The 20,214-nt window shown below is 37.9% G+C and overlaps 1 protein-coding gene across 3 annotated transcripts in view; it reads right to left on the minus strand.

Moving 5' to 3' along the window:
• Positions 1-1,289: 1,289 nt before the first annotated feature.
• Sos1 (SOS Ras/Rac guanine nucleotide exchange factor 1) overlaps positions 1,290-20,214 on the minus strand; it is a 71,278-nt gene continuing 52,353 nt past the window's right edge. For 2 of the 3 annotated variants that reach the window (XM_023711177.1, XM_012513914.2), the window contains 7 exons: positions 19,854-19,971; positions 13,921-14,093; positions 13,438-13,554; positions 11,825-12,089; positions 5,659-5,703; positions 3,791-3,909; positions 1,290-2,872 (listed from right to left, as the gene is read on the minus strand). In XM_023711177.1, the coding sequence (XP_023566945.1) occupies positions 2,381-2,872; positions 3,791-3,909; positions 5,659-5,703; positions 11,825-12,089; positions 13,438-13,554; positions 13,921-14,093; positions 19,854-19,971 (1,329 nt within the window). In that variant the 3' untranslated portion in view covers positions 1,290-2,380. The remainder of the gene's footprint in view (positions 2,873-3,790; positions 3,910-5,658; positions 5,704-11,824; positions 12,090-13,437; positions 13,555-13,920; positions 14,094-19,853; positions 19,972-20,214) is intronic. The other variant, XM_023711176.1, reaches the window with a different exon arrangement.

Here is a 20,214-nt window from a genome sequence, read left to right on the forward strand (position 1 = left end):
ATCGCCATGAATTGGAGGCCAGCCTGGGTCATACAGTGAACTCAAGGCCAGTGTGAACTACATAGCAGACCCTGTCTCAAACAAAACAAAAAAATGAACCCCCAAACTGCTGCACAGTGAAGTGGTCTACGCGAAGCACTGGGTAGGAGAAAGGTCCTTTCTAGGAGAAAGATGGCAGCTCCAAAGCGGAGTCTTTCCTTTGTGTAGGATCAAGCAGGTTTGAAGGGGTCATCACCTACTGAAGGCCAGCACTAATTAGCCAGAGACCGAATGAACGGGCTTTAGTCAGATTCTTACTTGGAGTGGGGATGGGACAATTAAAGAATGGTTAATAAGCCATAAAAGGGGAAATCATTAGGAAAATTAGGCTGGCCCAATAAAGGGTCGGGGGGGATTTTGGAATGTATATCAATTAATTGTAGCAGCATTAGTAGGTTTTACATAAATACTTGTTAAAATAAATAGTCTTATGGACACTTCGCAACCAAGAAGGGACCTGCAGTTAATTTTTAAGAATATTTTCAGAAGAGGGGACACTTTATGAAGGAAAGATGCTTATCATAGTAGGAATGGTATGGGCATTAAAAGACTATTCTAACAAAGGATGTAACAGCAGACTGCTTAATGATGGTATAGTTAACATACCTGCTGTTCTTAAAGGACTATATACTGTACTATTGTGATGTATATTTTATACTTTAATATCACAGAAATTATCAAAGTATTACGTTTCCACCATGATGCAGCACTACTAACGTGTCTAATGACATGGTTAACAGAATTACTCAAAGGTGCTTCATTATCTGGAGGACGCATGCAGACAGGTAACTAATGAGCGCATGCCTCTGGGTGGAGCACTGCACCCTCACGGACGTCGCAGCGGACATCAGTAAGCAGATTTCTCTTCAGTGAGTTACATGCACTTCAGTCACAGTATGTGTTAGACTCAGGAGAGCAGTACACAGGCTTTAGGAGTAATCCATATTCTAGTAATGATGTAGGTAGTTGTGACAGAGCAAAAGACCTCAAGCAAGGTAGAATTTTCAATATAAACCTTAACAAATTGCATACATGTTGCTCAAGAAATTACAAAACCTACAGTTCTGCTTGAAAGATACCCATTGTCCTTTAACCAAATATTTTCGTACATGCCAAACTGAAGCTTTAGGTCCTTAAGATTAAAGCGTACCACAATACGTGCTTTTATGGTTAGGGTTTGTGTGTTTCAACTGAAAGAAATAAGAACCAACAATTTTCTTCATATAATAATTTAATATATGCCAGCCAGCCAAAGTATTTGTATCTTTATTTAATTAAATTAAAACAGACCTGCTAGGTACATCACATAACATTCACTATATACACATGATTTAGGCAATGCACGGTAATTCTAGGTATGCTGAGTACTTGATTATTAGTAAAACACAAATGGTGTCAGTGATGCCCAGCGAATGCTCCTTTTCACATTGGGTGCCTACATCTCCGTAATGTCATTAGAGGGACAGCTGTGAGCCAGGACACGGATTACCAGTACACCTTTGTGGGAGGAGGGGATATGACAATCTAGCGTAGAGTAACAGTCTCCTAAATGTATATAGTACACTTGACAGTTAAACTTTTTTAAAAAGTTCTTCCATTATGTTAATGACACAAAACTTATCTTTTTTGAAGGCAACACCACATTTTGTTTTGTTTGTGTGTGGGGGACAGGTAGGGAAATGTTCTCAATATTGGCATAATTAGTCTTAAAACAACGACGACAACGACAACAAAAAAGTACCTCTTTGGTGAAGCCTTGGTACCCATTCAATTCACTGTAGTAATCTGTAAACAGGACTGTAGTACAGTGCTGGGGCCTTGATTTTGACAAGGTCAGGTACCACAGCCTTTCCTCACAGTCCTTTGAATGATTTTTAAGAAAATATTCTAAAGTAGAAGAGTAAAGCAAAGGAAAACAGAGGAGGATAGGAAGATCCCTGTTTAAGATTTTTTTAAAAAGTGCATAATGTTTTGAATTACAAAAACTGTCGTCATGTGGGCCTGCTGGACACTAGACTGCTTCCATCCCTTCAGCAAGAAAGATCACTTCACAAATGAGGGTTCTTGCACATTGGCCAGAAAAAGTCCCTTCAGTTGATTTTCAGATGCAATCAGTTGCCAATTCTTCTAGATCAGTCTTTCTACATATTCTACACTGGAATACCATTTCAATTTATAATTAATGTCTACGTTAAAATTCATTGTCTTATACTGCATCTTGAAGTAGAGTCATTAGTGTTTGGAGCTCTAGTTCTAACTCCTCAGTGCTGGCACGCTCAGTGCATCCATTGCCAGCAATGGATTGGGGGGAAGGAAACTGTACATCCCAGGATAGAGGAACTCAGGAAGAATGGGCGTTCTCCAACAGGGGTGGTCCATCTCTGTGCATGGATGGGTGTGTATGCTCCCTTTTGTAAGTTTTTGGAGGGAGTTTGGGGATATGTTGAGAAGTGCTTTGTCGTGGAGGAACAGGCGGCCCAGCAATGGAATGGAGGTCCACTTCTTGTGTCAATGGTGGTGACGGCAGATGCCTTCTTGTGCCATGAGGAGAAGGGGTTTGAGGAGGAGGTGGTGTAAAGGGGGAAGGGCTGTTTGGGAAAAAAGCATTGCCATGGTCACTCTTTTTGCCCAAAGGGGGAGGCTGGAGATGTAGTGGTGAGCTTGAGAAAACATCAGGTGTCCTCACAGGTTCTCGTGGTGGTAGTAAAGGGGGGCTCTCAGGAGGGTCTGATATAGAGGTCCGATCTGCTATTGAGTATCGTGGTGAATACGCTTTTGATGTGGGTTGCCTAGGAGGAATGGCTGGGGGGCTGTCCAGGTGCTTAGACATAATCTAACAAATGAGAAAAGAGTACAACATACTTATTAATAACTGAATTCATGTACTACCATGAATATATTAAGAATTTGGGGTTTTCAAACATGCTGTTGGCAGAACACTGTGTGGAACAGAGTTTTGCCATATATTTTAAATAATCAGTATTGCCAACTCACAGAAAAAAGTTAATTTTGCCAATGTGAAATTTTTACCTTTCTCAAAATTTTGTTGTTTGCTTATTGTGAAATACAACTTCTGATTTAGTGTATATTACTGATTGATTTTTCAATTTCATTTTACTATATATTTCATGAAATTATGCAAAAAATGTCTTGGCTTATCCAGGTGTTCTGCTCTTTGGACAGCATAAGAACAAATGAAGTAAGTTAACAGCTGGCAAAATAAGTAAATAAATAAAAAAGGAAAAAAAAAAGTAAACTGATGGAAAAAATATTCATGACCCTTTAGGGTCTGGTCTCTTCCAATCTAGAGTTTTCACAACAAATACCTCATTAGGAAGCATGCTAGATACCCTACAGACTCAGATAAACAACTTTTAGCATATATGAAAGACACAGTTTCACTTAGATTTTTTCACACAAAACTTTAGACCTCTTTGTCCTCTTTTCCTCCCCTTCTGCCTCTGTATGGTTTTACAGAACTGATTGAGATTAAATTACTCTTATAAATCAAAACTTGTCTTTCTTAACAATATGTATAGTTTTAGTTTTAGAAGAGTTTTGCAAGCATACTGGAAAAACTACTTTTAGAAAGAAACCTTCTGCATGCTAAATCCATAGTCTTTGTTTAAACTATTCAGTAAAGTTACTCTGCAATGTTAACTCTCACAGTGAGAAATAAATTAGGCACAAGCAATGGACTATACTGCAACTAATGATTCTGATTTCCAGATGATGGCATTTTCTACTTTACCTTAGATGGTGAAGATTCAGCCGGGGCAGATTCTGGCCGTCTTCGCGGAGGAACAGGCGGGGGGATGGGCACTTCATCAGTGCCCTTGGTTAAACTTATAGACGACACTGAGGCAGATCCTGTAGGGCGTTAAATTCCAAAACAGTTTATGGGAATTTTATTTCTCTCATTAATCTTGAAAAGGCTTAGCCACAAACTGCTAATATACATTAAAAGAAATGCGTAAAAGTATCAAAAGCATTTTACAACCAATACCCAATAGTACTTCATTAAAGCAAACTGCTATAAAAACATGCATAAATGTCTTAGCAGAAGTTTTAGAGAGCAGCTGCCAAAGATATCAGTTTCTTGAACAAAATAACATTCTAACAAAATAAATTGTTAATCTATTATTAGAACTTTTAATTGTGTATGATTCTCAGACATCTTTTGAAATGGCAATTAATTTTTATCAAGCTTTGTGATGGCCTCATTTTTTCCAATTAGAATCTCCCTGCTCTTAACTGGGTAGTACTCGGGAGCTGCCCCATCTTAAGTGTTCTCCAGTGTCTCCCCTAGCAATTCTCCTAAAGGATGCAGGGGAGAGAGTCCAGGGCCCAGAGGGTGCCTTGTCCTTGCTCTGCTTGGACAGAGGCACTCCTGAGCATGTAAAGAGAGTCAGGCTCATCAGATCTAATCTATAAACTAACTGTAGTGGAGCTATTCAAGATGACTGGGGCAGTCATGATAATGAAAACAGGAATTATAGGTATACTAAAAATCTAGTGACCCTGACTGAGGAATAAGTTGGTGAGCTGAAAAAAAAAAAAAAAAAGAAAGTAAAGCTTCTAAGTGGAACCTGTCTTACAGACCACAGTTGAAAAGCGTAGACAGCACAAATTTAAGTTATTAACTACTTTATAAACACTGTAAAATACATGAAAGTACTTATAGAAATAATCCCTCGAAATTATACTTGGCAAGTTCTTTTTTATTCCTTTAGACATTAAGTTTTGTCAACTGAATGTTACAGCAATATAGAACTTAAAGAATGTATGTACTAACTTAGTTTACATACAGTTAATTTAGCTTATAACTAATATCTTTATCATACACATTTTAAAATCATTTTCAGGATAAAATTAAAAAATCATTTGCATAAAAAGACAGTAAAATGTTAATTTATTAGCTTAAAATAATTAAAATGGGATTTAGCGAACTGGAACTTTAAAACTAAAAGCAAAATGGCTTCAACAGAATTTTGTTTATCTGGGATAAATATTTACTCCTTGTAATTTAAATAGTTATAATGATAAAAGATAATCCTTCTAAAGTCCAAAGTAGTTATTTGAGGGTCCGGGGAGATGGCTCAGTAGAATAAGTGCTTCCCTGGCAAGTGCAAGGGCCTGAGTTCAATCCCCAGTTCTGCCAAAAAACCCAAACCCAAAACCAAAAAAACCCAAAGTAGTTATCTGCCTACAGTCTGTGCTGTCACAGGCACAGTATGCTTTGTGATTCAGACACTGCGTGTAGTTGCCAGCACTGCCATATGCGCATGCATGCTCTTGCTTCTGTTTTCAAAGATGAGCACTAACATACATTTAGAATTCCACAGTTGGAAAAGAGAAATGGTTAAATGTGGAAGCCACCCATTTACTATGTTCTTTTAAATGAGAAAAAAGGTTTGACAAAAAGCATGAAAAGTATATAAAAATTAAGCAAATCAGTTATGATCAAAGGATAGCACAAGTGAAGGCCTCACTTCTAAGATGGTGCAAGCAGGTACCAAGGCTGCCAGACCCAAGGAGAATTTTAGCAGGAAAGGTCACATTTTGTTTGATTTTTAAAGCCAAAGCGAAAATTATGAGTCTTAATCCAAATATACTAACTTGGGCCATGGGGCAGTGTAACTTGGATAAAGACGGTATCGCTGCCTGTAAAAGGAAACAAGAAAAAGTAGATTTTATACATATATATATATATATATATATATATATGTATGTATATATAATATGTATATTCAACTCATCTGTAAAAATTTATAATGAAAATGTTATTGTTACTTTAGTTTTAAAGGATGCTGTAATAGTTTTAGCAAAAGCTCATTACTACTTACTTTTGAGAAGAATAATTGAGTTAATGTCAGACTGGGAATTTTGAAGATTCCTTTTAGATTTACTTTGGATGCCATCATAATTAAATGAAAAATATTAATGAGAATATGAAACTATCCTGTATTATTGGAAGATTTCTACAATTCAAGTGAAGAATTTAACTAGATGCACAGAAATATATCATTTACTAAAGATTATTTTGAAAATTCAAACTAGTGGAACAATGTTTTTATATGCTTTGAAAAATAAAGGGGAGTTTTTTACTAATAGTAATATATAGCTGTAAAAGAACATTCTTGAGAATATATTCTAATTACAAAATAACTATAACTTTGGACACTAAAACTTAAAAGTGAAACAGCCTTTTCTGTCTACTACTACACATTTTAAAAAAGATCAATACCCATTTAATGCTTAGACATTTTATATATATATGAAGTTTCCTGATAAATTTCAAATGTCTACCTTTAACAGTACTAAATCTTTAAAAAAAAAAAAAAAAAAGGAAACTCATAAGCCAAAGTGCCAAAAGCATCAATGCGGAACTACGTGCCCTATACTGGTTGGAAAACAGTATAGCTATTTATGTTACAGTGCTTCAAACTACCAACACATGGAATGGACAATGCATGAGAGATTAATTAATTCCTATAATGCTCGACTTAGGTGATTATGAAAATTTTGCATTTAAAAAAACTTAATTTTTAAAATTCATTTATTTAGGGCCAGGGAAGTGGCTCAGTGGAATAAGCCCTTCCCTGGCAAGCGCAAGGGCCTGAGTTCAATCCCCGGTTCCGCAAAAAAAAAAAAAAAAAAAAAAATCATTTCTTTGTTTACTGAGGTACAAGGTCTTGCGTGCCGCTGTTCCAGGGGCAGCCTGGCATGCAGTACTGGGAAGGAACCTGGGTCCTTAAAGGCGTGGGCCAGGCAGGCATTTAGACTGTCGAGCATCTCGCTGGCCCCTAAATTTTCATTTTTCTCACATTTTTGCATAATAGACAGTGACTCAAATAATTTGGAACACGTTTATTCCAGCTTATTTGGTCAGAGGAAGATCATTTGCATTCCAGGTTCAGTTATTTGATGACACCTGTTAACTTGAGTGCCTCCAATGATATAGTCCCTCAGATTGCTCAGGCGCCCTGAGTCTGTTGCAGACTCTGCTTTCCGTATGTACTGGCTTCCCTGAGCCCCAAGATGAAGTGTGGCAAGGCCGCTTATGGCAGCACATCTTGTTAGATGATGAGGTGCACTTTCTACCCACGTCATCGGGCAGCTCTAGGGTGTACCCACTTAGCACAGTTCTTACTTTAAGTAGGACATACATGTAGTGCCTGGAGATAAGCCTGAGGGACATGCAGGTATACTTAGTACAACTACAGATAAAAGCATGAAGCTCCTCACGGCCTCAAATTGCAGAGGTGCTGAAACAGTTATTCACACGCACACACGTTTGTACATACAGATGTAAACTTGGCTTTGATAGATGGTTGTGACAAATTTGAGGCAGTTCCCTGATTTTTTAATTGCTTGATCTTGCTGACTGCAAAGTGGTTTAAGAAGTTCTTTTAAGTGAGGTGTTACAGTGGCTGCCTGTCATCACACCGCTCTGGGAAGCTTAAGCAGGAAGAACAACAGGCTTGAACCCACCTGGGAATTTAGCAACATGTGCAGTTTAGTACTGCCTCAAATAGTTCAGACTTATCTCAACGTAGGAAATTAAAAAGGCTGGGAGTGTTGCTGGGTGTGAATACCCCACATTGAATATCCAGTACTGGAAAAAAATGTGTATGTTCTAGTCAAAAAATATATGCCAGATGCGGGTGTGATAGGCCATGCCTAAAGAACTAGGACTTGTGGGAGGCAGAGGCACAGGCAGAAGGACTGGTTCCAAGTTTGTGGCCAACCTGGACTATACAGCAAGACCCTGGCTAAAAATAAAAAAAGCCAGAAGTTATTCTTTTTCCCCCCCTTGAGACAGGGTGTTGCTCTGTTCCTCAAGCTGGCCTTGAACCTGCTATGTAGTCCAGACTGGCCTCTGATTCACAGCAACCCTTCTGCCTCAGCCTCTGGAGTACTGGGACTACAGACATGTGCCGCCAGGCCCAGCTAAGAAATTCTTATCAGAGGAAACTGAAAAAACGGACTGATGATGACTTGCTAATTAAATCCAATTTATTAAAAAAATATAGTGTAGTAGTATCATTTGTTAAGTAAATTCTAGATAACAGATCAGTGGTTCTCAATATTGACTGCACATTAGACTTGGGGAAAAAAATTGTTTTGTTTTGTTTTGAGACAGGGTCTTGCTGTGTTAGTCCAGAATGGCCTTGAATCTGCTATATTTTCCAGGTTAGCGTCCTGTTTCTGCCACCTGAGAGTGGCAGTTACAGGCATGCACCACCACATTCTGCTTCCCCTGGAAAATGTTTTCAAAATACTGATGTCCAGTGGCTAAAGACAGTGAGCCAGGGCATCTTTTTAAAACTCCTTAGGGTACTTTACTATGTGGTCAATTCGAAACCACTATTGCAGCTACTCCTCAGTTTATACAGAAATAATTTTTCAAAAAGAAGTTTTTTTCTGCAGGAAAATAAAGGATATAAATGACAGATAACTTCTTAAACTCACAAAATTCCAATACAGGTATCTGAGATTACAAACTTGTTGTCTGCATCTCTCTTCCACGAAGGACCTCACATTCCTGCTTGAATGTCTACAATATACCTTGTGCCTGCGAGGTGGGCTGCACTAAGGTACACGGTGCAGCTCCTCTCTAACAGGGACCAGGCTTCCTTTTAGCATCAGGATATCTTCACACAGAAAGGTAATAGAGCATTTCATCATGTTCCCTTCCTTACAGCAGCAGAAACAAAGCTGTAAAAAAAAGGGTCTTTTTCTCTTTTCCCTGCCACTGTCAACCTCACAGATGGACCAGACCAGGGCTTTGAATGCTGACGCATGGCACTGAGAGGGCTGCTGTTGCCCTTTCTTCTTTGTCTTTATCACAAACGCTTTCAGTGACCATTTTTGCTCACTCTGAGGCCATCTTTTTGTAGACTTCTATATTATTTAATGTTTTCATGACTCACTGGACATTTAACTGTAACTTTCCTTGAACCATCATTATTTTTCATATCAGTAAAACTGCAAGCTTTCCCAGAAAAGTGCTTAGCAAGAGATATGATATACCAGAAAGAACTGTAAGCTCAAAGGTAGACTATTTGGGGGAAGCAGAACTATTAAAAAAAGACTAGCATTGGAACATTTAAAGGACGTACTCAAACTTTGCCTTTTGACTTCTTTTGCAAATGTGAGCAATGGGATTTCTCATTTGTTTGTTTCTCAAATTTGTAGTGATCCTCCTGTCTCAGCCTCCCTAGTGCTGGGATTACAGGCATGCACCACCATGCCTGACTGCAGGACTGGCATGGTGCACCCAGGGCTCTGGGGCTGGAATGGCATGCGGTACCAAGGATCAAACTTGGGACCTTGCATTTGCCAGGCAGGTGCTTATGCCACTGAGCTATCTCTTGCAGCCTGAGCAATGGGATTTTCTGCAGCTTTGTATTGAGTGAAATGTGTATATCTCTTTCCTGCTAGCTATTGATAGAAACAGGAAGCAGGAATTCAGTCTAGAGGCAACACAGTAGGTAGCAAGTTGGAGGCTCTGACAAGCCCTATAGCAACAGGAGCTTTTAAAGAAAAGCTGAGTCAAAGGAGGTATTTTTAATATACATAAGCTAATGTAGGTTGTAAGTAAGGGATTAATTGAGCACACAGATGGTTTTATATTGTACTGGATTATTTGAATTAAAAATCAGTTCTTTTCGGTTTTTGCTAAGAGGAAAAAGTGGTAATAGGGACAAATAAGAGAAAACTTTTGGTGACTTAAATGAAGAGAAGCAGAATTTACAAATGAGAGCTTTCAGTACTTCACTTATTTGGGGCTCAATTATGGGGTCTTACAGCTGTCTGCTGCAGGGAAAAAACTCCTGCAAGGAGCTAAGTGGGGGCTGTGGAGATAGTTTGGTGATCCGTGCACCTACCTGGCAAGCACAAGGACCCGAGTTTGATCCCCAGTACCACATGCCATGCCAGCCCCAGAACCCTAGGCATGCTGTGCCAGCCACCAAAACTGGGTGTGATGGCTGGCACATACCTGTAACCTAGTGCTGGAGAGGCTGAGACAGGAGGATCACTACAAGCCTGAGCTGCACAGGACCCTGTATCGAATGAATGAATAAATGATTAAAAAAGAGAGTTAAATGGATCCAACCAATAATGAGTTTAGGAAAGGTATACTAAAAAAGTGTTTTAATAGTCTTAATTTAGGGGGCTGTTGAGAATGAAAAGGTTTCTAAAGAAACCTAGTGTTTATTTGAACTTATTAAAATATGTATGACAATTTATTACATATATAATTCCATGATCCGTAGCCATCAAATAAAGCCAAAATAAATGTACTTTAGATGGTACAAAGACAGACTGCTGTATAACTACAAATGTACGTATATTGCAGAAATAAATAGGATTATGGACCAAATCTCAAAACAACCTCCAAAGATTTAACAAATCTCAAAAATAATATACTTCCAAAGAATTATTTAAAGTAGATTTTCTGTTAAGAGTCTCTGAATTGGGAAAAAAATTTAAAAATCTAGTTTGGTCCCTGAAGGGCAAAGGAGGCTTCCTTGTAGGCTGAGGTGCCAGACCAGGGTTCCTAATGGAGAGGTCAGTGCTTCTTACTCTGTCTCCTGATCATGCCATGCTGCTTCCAAAATGGGATTCTGTCAGTCCAGACTAGACTGGAACTTAATGAGCACACTGTGCTAAGATAGCCAACAGGAAGAGCATGTGGAAACATTCCCGGCAGGGATAAAGATTTATAGTCAAATTTTAATTTAATAATAAAAGAAAGTGATGTGTTCTTAGAAAAGTTTTAAATTTGCACATGAGACAGATGAGAAAATTAATTGTGACTGACACAAGGTCTATTTATGATGGGCTGAGCAGCTGGCAGATGCATGCGGTTACTGAACATCTGACTATGGCTTGTCCGAATTCACATGTACTATACATATAAAATGCACACTGGATTTTAAAGATTTGGAGCAAAAAGTAGAATGTAAAATACCTCAATAATAAATTTTATGCTGATTTCGTGTTGAAATGACCATTTTTATATTCTGGGTTGAATAAAATACATTATTAAAATTAATTTCACTTATTAATTTTTGCTTTTCATTAATGTGGCTACTAAACATTCAGAGTTTTACACAGCCCTCATTATATTTCTGTTGGGACAGTAGTGCTGAAGTAAGAGAGAGATACACCTTTGCATATGCAGTCTGTGAGATGTGTATGGCTGTGATGAAAACGAAAGTTAAATAGCAGTCTGAATTAGGGACTGGGGAAGATAGCTCAGCGGCCTAAGTGCCTGCCTGGCAAGAGCAAGGTCCTGAGTTCAATCCCTGGTACCAAAAAAAAAAGGTTGAATTTAATTCACTGTAAAATAAGAAGCTACCACAGAATCTGGTGGGGAAGGAATGATATATATTGAATAGTATAACAGCACTGCGAACACAAGACTGACATCCCTTGCAGATTTCTAAAAGTGATCTTTGTTTCCTCTTGATATGAGAAATGTATTTGGAACACTCAAATGAAGTTTATCAATTTTACAATCAGACCTTTACAGTAATATCTAATAACTTTAAAGAGGACTATTCCAGTGGATTTTAAAAATATATAAGTTGCTGAAGTTTGGAATTTATTTTTATAATGATATCTTTTGAGATGGTATCTGACTTGTATACAAGTTTACACACACATGAAAGATCCCACTTTTTTTTTTTTTTTTTTTTTTTTTTTTTTTTTTTACCTCAAGCATGGGTAGTACTGACAACTGCTTTAAAACACTTAAAATTTTAGCACCTACTTGAGTGAAAAGGGCTTGAATGATCTGAATCAAACACACTGCACACATCTGTGGTACTAGAAGCTCCGGAAGCAGGAGGAGGTGTTAGCGGTGTTCTTGGAGAATTTGGCGCAGATGCTGTACTTTCTGTTTCACTCTCGGGGATCCTACTGTAACTGATTTTCCGTGGCTCCTGCTGCAGAGGTGTGGGATGCCTCATGGTACCTGGCCTTGGGTTTGATGGACGAACACCAGGAGACTTTAGGGGATAGCTATACTTTTTTGGCTGTTGATGTAAGAGACAAAATACTTAGAACACCACAATATGAAAGAATGATTTTTCTCTGTGTGTGAATAAAATGCAAAAAAAATCTTGGAAAACCATAAATTACCAATCAGAAAGTAACATGATTCAGATCAGTGTCCAAGTTAAACTATTACTATTTTATTTTGTTGAAATTTTGGCTATTTAAATTGTTAGAAAATAAAGTTCTTTAAATTAACTGAGTTTTACCCCATAAATATTATAGTCCTTGTTATTTTAATGTCTTTCAGTGGAGATCTTTCTAAAACATATTGTATATTTCCCTGGCTTTTGGGACAGATTTAACCTATTAAAAATTCAGGATAATCATCATGAATTATAAGTATCTATGTTATAATACACTGATATCATTAAGACTTTTGGAGCTACTTTACAAATACATCAAATTGCCTGAGTTTTCAATCTGTATGTTAATTTTATGGTTATTTTCCTGGAGAATATAATTTCTTTATTTTTTTGAGAATATAATTTCTTAGTGATATAAGTATGCTTCATTGGATCAGACTAGATATGTATTCCTAATGTGACATTTTTATTCATTATATTAAAAATTGTTTTAAGGCCTAAAAAATTTGCCTGAGGCAAGCTCCATCTGCTTTAATTCACAGACAGTGTGAGATTTACCTTGATCGCTTAGAAGCCATTTGTGTTTACTTCCTCGCACTTTATCAAAGAGAGAACCTACTCAGGTCTGTGAGGTGCTGATACTGTAAGATACACCGGGCCAGGCACTGACCAGTAATACCACTCAATGGCCTGTTTTTCAAAAGAATTTTTAGCCAAATCTGATATTGGTATGGCTAATGATTCATGGTTAAAAATTCTAATAAATCATTTCCTTAAACAGTTTGAAGTAAATAGGAGTGAATTAGTATAAATTCAAGAAATTTTATTTTAGGGCCGGGATGACAGCTTAGTAGAATAAGCACCTGCCTGGCAAGCACAAGATTCTGAGTTTAATCCCTGGTACTGGGGAAAAAAAGGAAAGGAAAAAAAAAAGAAATTTAATTTTTACAATAAATCTTGAACTTTTTTGCTAAAACCAAAAATAACTTACAGATTTGTTCAGTTTCACACTTATATCAGGATTAATTCAACTTAGTATTCATGTATTTAGAACCAAGCGAAATATTTTTGGATATATTTATTAAGCACACTTTGATTTCTTTTAATTATCTTATGTGCATTTCATCCCTGAATGCATTTGTAAATAATGAATATATAATATATAGTAGCGACAACAACAGATGTACATGACAAGTACAAAAAGTATATAAATGTAAAAGAAATTAAATTTATGAATGCTTACAAATCTTGGGAGAGGCTTAGGGTTTCGTGGTTCTATTTCTAGGGATTTGTTGAAAAGATAATCTGTAAATTCTTTCTCCATGCTATTTCCCATTGGATTCAAGTTTTCAAAGAATCTCTAAAATAAATGCAAAGAAATAATTATTAGTCGTAAATATTTTATTTTATTTATTTTTGAGACAAGGTCTTGCTGTATAGTGCAGGCTGGCCTTGATTTTACTATGTAGTCCAAGCTGACCTCAAACTTGTGGAAATTTTCCTGCCTCTGCCTCTTAAGAGCTGGGATTACAGGTGTGTGCCACCATGCCTGGGGAATATTTTGAATTAAATCTGAACTTCTTGAAAATTATTTATGAAAACTTTTAAGAAAATTAGAATTTGTTATTTTCAGTTTTATTTTCCTCTTCTACAAAACAAATTTGGCTTTTGTCAAACACTTTATGAATTTAACTAGAAATATGTATTTTCCGATAATTCTACTTACTTTGATATCTGATTCTACTCGTAAACAGTAAGGCTGATTTTGGTACTGCTGGATCTCTCCTGTTATTTCTGCTACTTTTCTCCTCTTGCTAAAGTTTATTAGCTCTTTTCCATGTCTTTTTAAGACCTCAGGATTGCCTTCTTCTGTTTTCAAGATATTAGTCAGATAAATTCCTAGAAGATAAAATGAAATTATTTTAAAGAAAGAAAAAAAGGAAAAAACTTTCCCTCATTAATCTTGAGCATAAACACTGCATTCAGTCATCATAGCCGAAGAATCAAGACTCACATTTCCATGGTATGCCAACTTACAAGTTCAGTAAATATCAAAACAGAGATTTTTGTAAGCATCAAATCCTTCCATGGAAGACTTAGATTTTATAAATATCCAACAAAAAGGGAGAGCACAAGTTTAATCAAGAAGAACAACAACTACTTTTCCATACCCTCTCCTCCTTCTAAGTTACTGTTATTTCAGTCATACTTTGGTTAAAGGAACTTAAACTCTAGTGTTAATGACCCCCCCCCCTTTATTTTCCAAAAGGGAAAGAGTGCTAAGGATTACATTTTCTATGTACTTAATTCTTGAGGTTCCACAAGAGGTCATTAGGAGTTGCAATACAGATGTCATCTTTTCTAGATAGGATTATTTGTGGGAATATGGAAGGATTTGCTAACCTATCAAACACAGAACTGCATATAATTTATATATACTGTATTCTGTATTCTGGTCTTCGGTACGTCTACTTTTTCTGGTAACTGCGCTTCTGTTTTTCCCCCACTGTAAGCTATGCATGGGATGAGGACAGCAAACAGAGTAACAGGCACTTTAACTCCTTATCTGGCACTATGTTGCCAGGAGCACTTTGGTCTCCTTGCTGTACCAAGGCTCTGGAGCCAGCTCTGGTCTTCCACTTGTGTGATCTTGTGCAAACTACTTAGCCTCTCTGTGCCTCAGTTATCTCATCTGTAAAATAAAGGTAGGATACTTGCTGTGAGAAATGAAGGAGTTTTTGTAGAGGCCTAGAATAGGGCTTGGCAATTAAATAGCAACTGTTGGTGCTGTTACTATGTTACCCTGTTCTCTTAGGGATCTGTCTTTCCATTCCCAGGCAGCCAGTGCTGTTTTAAGGAAAAAATGGAGGTGTGGATATTAGAGTTCATTCATTCCTACAAGTACTACATTAAGTGCTGCAGATACCAAGGTCGACAACACACACAATCCCTGACCTCAAGAGTGTAGACCCTCTATGGTACAATTTACTAGTGCTACCCAAGGAGACGCTCTATTAGTAGCAGTCCGTAAGATGCTATGGGAGCACAACTGAGGTATGCCTTGCCACCACCTCACACCGATGGGCTCGGAAGCAGCACTATAGTGAGGTGATACCTAGGGTGAGTCTCAAATGAGCAGGGTCTGAAGAGAGTGAGACGGAGGGGCACTCCTCCAGGTAATGCGGCAGCAACATTACACTGATTTGCGATTCAGCTTGGGAGGGACACTTCAGAGAGCGCGTGCTGTTTGTATGGCCAGACCACAAACAGGCTCAGAGTGTGAAGTGGACAGCGTAGCAGGATACATGGACAGACACAGGCAAGGGCTGGATCAGTAGTTCTAAATGCTCTGGTAGAGGTATACTTCTAAATACTAAGAGTTTTTGGTCACATTCTTGAAAAGATTAAAAACTCAATACTGAATAAGTAAGCAATAATGAAGTATGACTGACACTAACGCCTATTTGATTTTTTTTTTTTTTTCCGGAACCGGGGATTGAACTCAGGCCCTTGCGCTTGCCAGGGACCTATTTGATTTTAAAAAGCATGCACTTATTGCATGCTTTCTGTCTGTTTCTCAGCATCTAGACCACTCTTTAGGATATATTTATAAGAAAAAGTTACTGTGTTCTAATAAGCCATGGCCAGATATTACTTTCAGCCAGTTATTCCTCTATGCGATCTGCAAGATCCATCATTTAGTTCAACATTTAGTTTGAGCACAGGTCCCTAAGGGTGCATACAGAGTAGCAGCCCAAATCCCCTTTCCACATTAGTCATGAACTAATGGCCCACTTGTGGATAGAAGCACCTGAATTCGGTTATATTTTTGTTAAAAGCTTAATTTTTACTGAGTACAAAAAGAAAAAGTTAAAACCATTTTTGGATTCTAGAATGACTCTAGCTTTATAAAAGCCAGACAAGAGCAGTGAGCAGGCTGACAATCTGAAGGAGATAGGGACTGGCCTGGAGTACATGGGGAAGCTGGGGGAGTGCATCTTTGAAAGGTGGAAGCCCCCACGCAACCCCACAGCTAATTACTGACTTGGATGGGAGTGGGGCAGCAGGACAGCTTCTCGCCTGAGTGACTGAACTGGTGAGGCGGTCATGGCCAGTGCTGGGAACACATAGCATAATAATTTATGGATTTATAGCTGTTAGAAGTACATTTGACTAAAGTTGTGAAAATGCTTACATGTAGCATCTTGGGGGAATTCAAGATAAAATTTATGTTATTTTATGCCTAAATGATAGCTAATTAGAAGAACAAATGATCACAGCAGTGGTGTATAGACTTTGTAAACATACACTATACACAGTAAAGAATGTTTCGTGCACACACACACAATTATGTAGAACCTACAGGTACATATAAAAAACAGACCTGAATAGACCTGAATAGTGTATACTAGTAAAGCTTGTTTCCTAATCTTTAAAAAAAAATACAAGTAGGATATCTAGTTGTTCCTGTATTTCACTAGATGATTTTCATATCTAAGAAGAGTGTTCACATACTTTACTGTAGAGCTATTTGTGGGAGACGGAAAACCAAGCAGTATGATACAAATAATGGAGAGAAGAAACGAGTCCTCTCCTGTCCTGTCTTACCCTGTCCTGTCCTCTTCTCTCTTCTGTACATTTTATTTATTTTTTGTTCTTTCAAGAGAATAGAAACTCTGGGACTGTCACTTGTTTGTCTATTCTTAGTCATTCAACAAGTGCAGAGTTGTTCTAAAGTGGCAAGAAGGCATGAGCAAACATACAAGAGCAGGAGGACACGAGATCAGAGCCGCGTAACAGGAAAGAGCAAGGCCGAAGCCTCGGTGGGGGTGTTGGCGCGCAGAGGAGACATCTGGCTGAGGCGCCCGCCACCTTTTCCTTTGAGGAAATTTACTCTGCCCACTCGCACAGGCCAGTCTGGCAGAGCTCTGTAAGGAGATACTTCCTTTTTTCCTCCCTATAAATGGTGGCACACCCAGTGTAAAAACAAGAATTCTGTTGAGATGACACAGGAAGTAAAAGTGTAAACTCTTAAACCTATCTATTCTCATATAGGGAGAAAACAAGTACCTAGATATTAGAAAAGTTTTGAAAGAGTTTCTATAAATTACAACATAGGCAAAATGGAATTAATAAGCAGCAAAAACATCTGGCTCTATTAGAAACATAAAAGACAACTAATTAATTTCAGCAACCTTTAAGTTGAGAACAGTAACAATCTTCCTAGACTAGCAGGCCTGACAGGGCTCATTTCAGGAAAACTAGCTTAAAATGGTAGAACTTTAGTAATCAGAAAGATCAGCCAAAAAAGCGTAAGTCTGGCAAGTGGGCTGTGTGCCCATCAACCTACCTACAGGTCAATATTCACTCGCTAAGTCACATAGTACAACACAAAACCCATTTGGGAATGAGACTCTAAATAGAAGTCTAAAAAATTTTTTTCACTTAACCATACCATCAAGATCCAGGGGCTGGTGAGATGGCTCAGTGGTCTAAAGCACCTACTTGGAACAGGCTAGGCTAAGCGGAACACAGGGACTGCGGTTCGATCCCCCAGCACCACATGCCAGACAGCCCCGCCCCCTGGTGGGCTGAGCTGGCCACACACATATAAATAAATAAATAAATAAAAAATTAAAAAAAAAAAAGAATTTGAAAAAAAAAAAGATCCAGTTATGTTTATATTTTAGAGACTATATTTTTTTGTGGTGTTTGAGATTAAAAATGGAGTCTCACATGTGCTATCCAAGCACTCTACCACAGAGCCTTAGATGGCCATTTTAGAGGATGTATGGGGGAGTAAAAGGGACCAAATGTGAGTCCTATGACTGGGCCTTGAGTTTTCTTTTGATCTCTGTGCACTGGAGACCAGAGGATATCATGAGTGATACCAATGGAAGTTACATGAGAATAGTAACTATGTATTTTCCACTTTTCTAAGTATCAAACAGAGTTCCCAGTAAGCACTCAGGAAATACCTGTCAATATATTGGATGAAATGAACATCAGACCCACTCAAATCCTTCCCTGCTTCCTTACACAAAGAACTTCGTACTTACCATATTTAAAAGTAAATATTTAGGCTTTTTTACCAGAAAGATAAAACAAGGAAACTTAGTATTTTTATCAAGAATTTGAGGGGAGGGGCATTCCTCAGGAAAATAGAAATTAATAATAAAAAGTGACACGCTTTTATATGTGTACAGCAAAAAGATTACAAGTAAAAATGAAAGTGGTTTATGACGTCTAACCAATAAAACATGGGAAAATATCAGGATATATGTTATATATGGTATAATAAAACTAAATAGAAAAAGTATATATAAATGAAGAAAAGGCTAAGAGACAATTTGGCACATACTAAAAAGATTAAATACGAGAGGTATAATAGCACAGTTTCTGTGAGCATTCCAAGGCAGAACCACAGAGGCAGAGAAGTCACTGTGAAAGATACAGTGCTGGAGATGTGGAATGCAGGGAGCGGGGCCAGGGAGACAGCTCAATGGCATGCGTGCCTGCCTGGCAAGTGCAAGCCTCCAAGCTTGATCCCCAGTACTGCAAAAACAAAACAAAACAAAACAGGGAACAAATGACAGGAGGATGGACACATCTACAGAAAGGGACTAAATTCAGACTGGGGAGACTCACTCTTAAAAAGAAGAAAAGGCACATCCTTCTTTCGAGCCAAAATAAGGGGAAAAGGACAAGTAATATTTTTGTTGTGCTAAAAGTATGAGTTGTAAAACATACACTGTGATTTTTAGTTATGTGCAAGTTTTTAAAAAAATTAATTATAAATGAGTTTGGTCATACCTCTTTGTTAGAATATTTGGTTTATTCAAATTCAATTAGGAGTACTTCTATGAATATAAAATACTAAGTACTATATAATATCTAATGGCTACTCAAAATAAATATAGAAAGTGAAATATAAGTACAGGCTGAGAATTGCTTATCTTTAATGCTTGGAATCAGAAGTATTTTGGACTTTGAGGGTTTGGAATATTTACATATGAGACATCTTGGGTATAGAGCCAAGATGTAAACATGAAACTCATTTATATTTCATATATGCCTTAAATATGTACGCTGAAGGTAATTTTATACATTATCTGTAGTGTGCCTGTATGTTGACTGACTCCTGCAATGGTCAGATGTGTGACTTTCCACTTGTGGTGTCATCTCAAAAGGTTTAGATTTTGAAATATTTTGACTTCCAGATTAGGGAAGCTCAGTCTCTACTAGGTTTGCTTGAAGTCCTAACAAGGAAAGATTCTAAAGTGATTAAGGTGTTATTTAAGGGCTAGCCTGATAGCTCCGTGGACTAACGCCCCTGCTGAGGTAGAGTGCAGCAGCCAGGGTTTGATCCCCGGCATGCCATGCAGACCCCACCTGAGGGGTATGCTGAGACAGTGATTGAGACTGGGCGTGGAGGGGTGCACCTGTAATTCCAGCGCTTGGGAGGCTGAAAACAAGAGAATCACTAAGAGTCTGATCTGTGTAGTGAGACCCTGTAGAGCCTGTCCTAAAATACAGGAAAAAAGGTGCTATTTAAGTGTTATGTGCTGCTATATTATATGTGTTGGTACTCTGTCATTTGATCAAAACATGTCTTGTTTTATTCACAAATACAATAAAAATTCAGGAAGAAATACCTACCAAAAAAAGGCACACATGGTGGATTAATAGACCTGAGTTTTGCCAGATATTTCTTATAATGGTCTTCACTCAATTCATGAGCTTCCTCTAAAATTTTCTTTTGGCGACTGGGTATTTGCTATAAGAAAAAGAAAAAAAAAACCCAAAACAACAGTTTTAGGAGACTTAAATTTATAAAAAGAATCACAGGGTAGATGCAGTGGCACACTGTACTACTCAGGAAGAGTGACATAGGAGGATTACAAGTTTTGAGGCCAGCCCAGGCAACTTAGTAAGACCCTGTCACAAAATTAAAAATAACTTTCGCTGGGGGCTATCCCCAGTATGGTGAGCTGGGGGCCCCACAGGTCTTGCCAGAACC

Source organism: Octodon degus, unplaced genomic scaffold, assembly GCF_000260255.1.
Source record: "Octodon degus isolate 3935 unplaced genomic scaffold, OctDeg1.0 scaffold00020, whole genome shotgun sequence".
Classification (NCBI taxonomy): Eukaryota; Metazoa; Chordata; class Mammalia; order Rodentia; family Octodontidae; genus Octodon; species Octodon degus.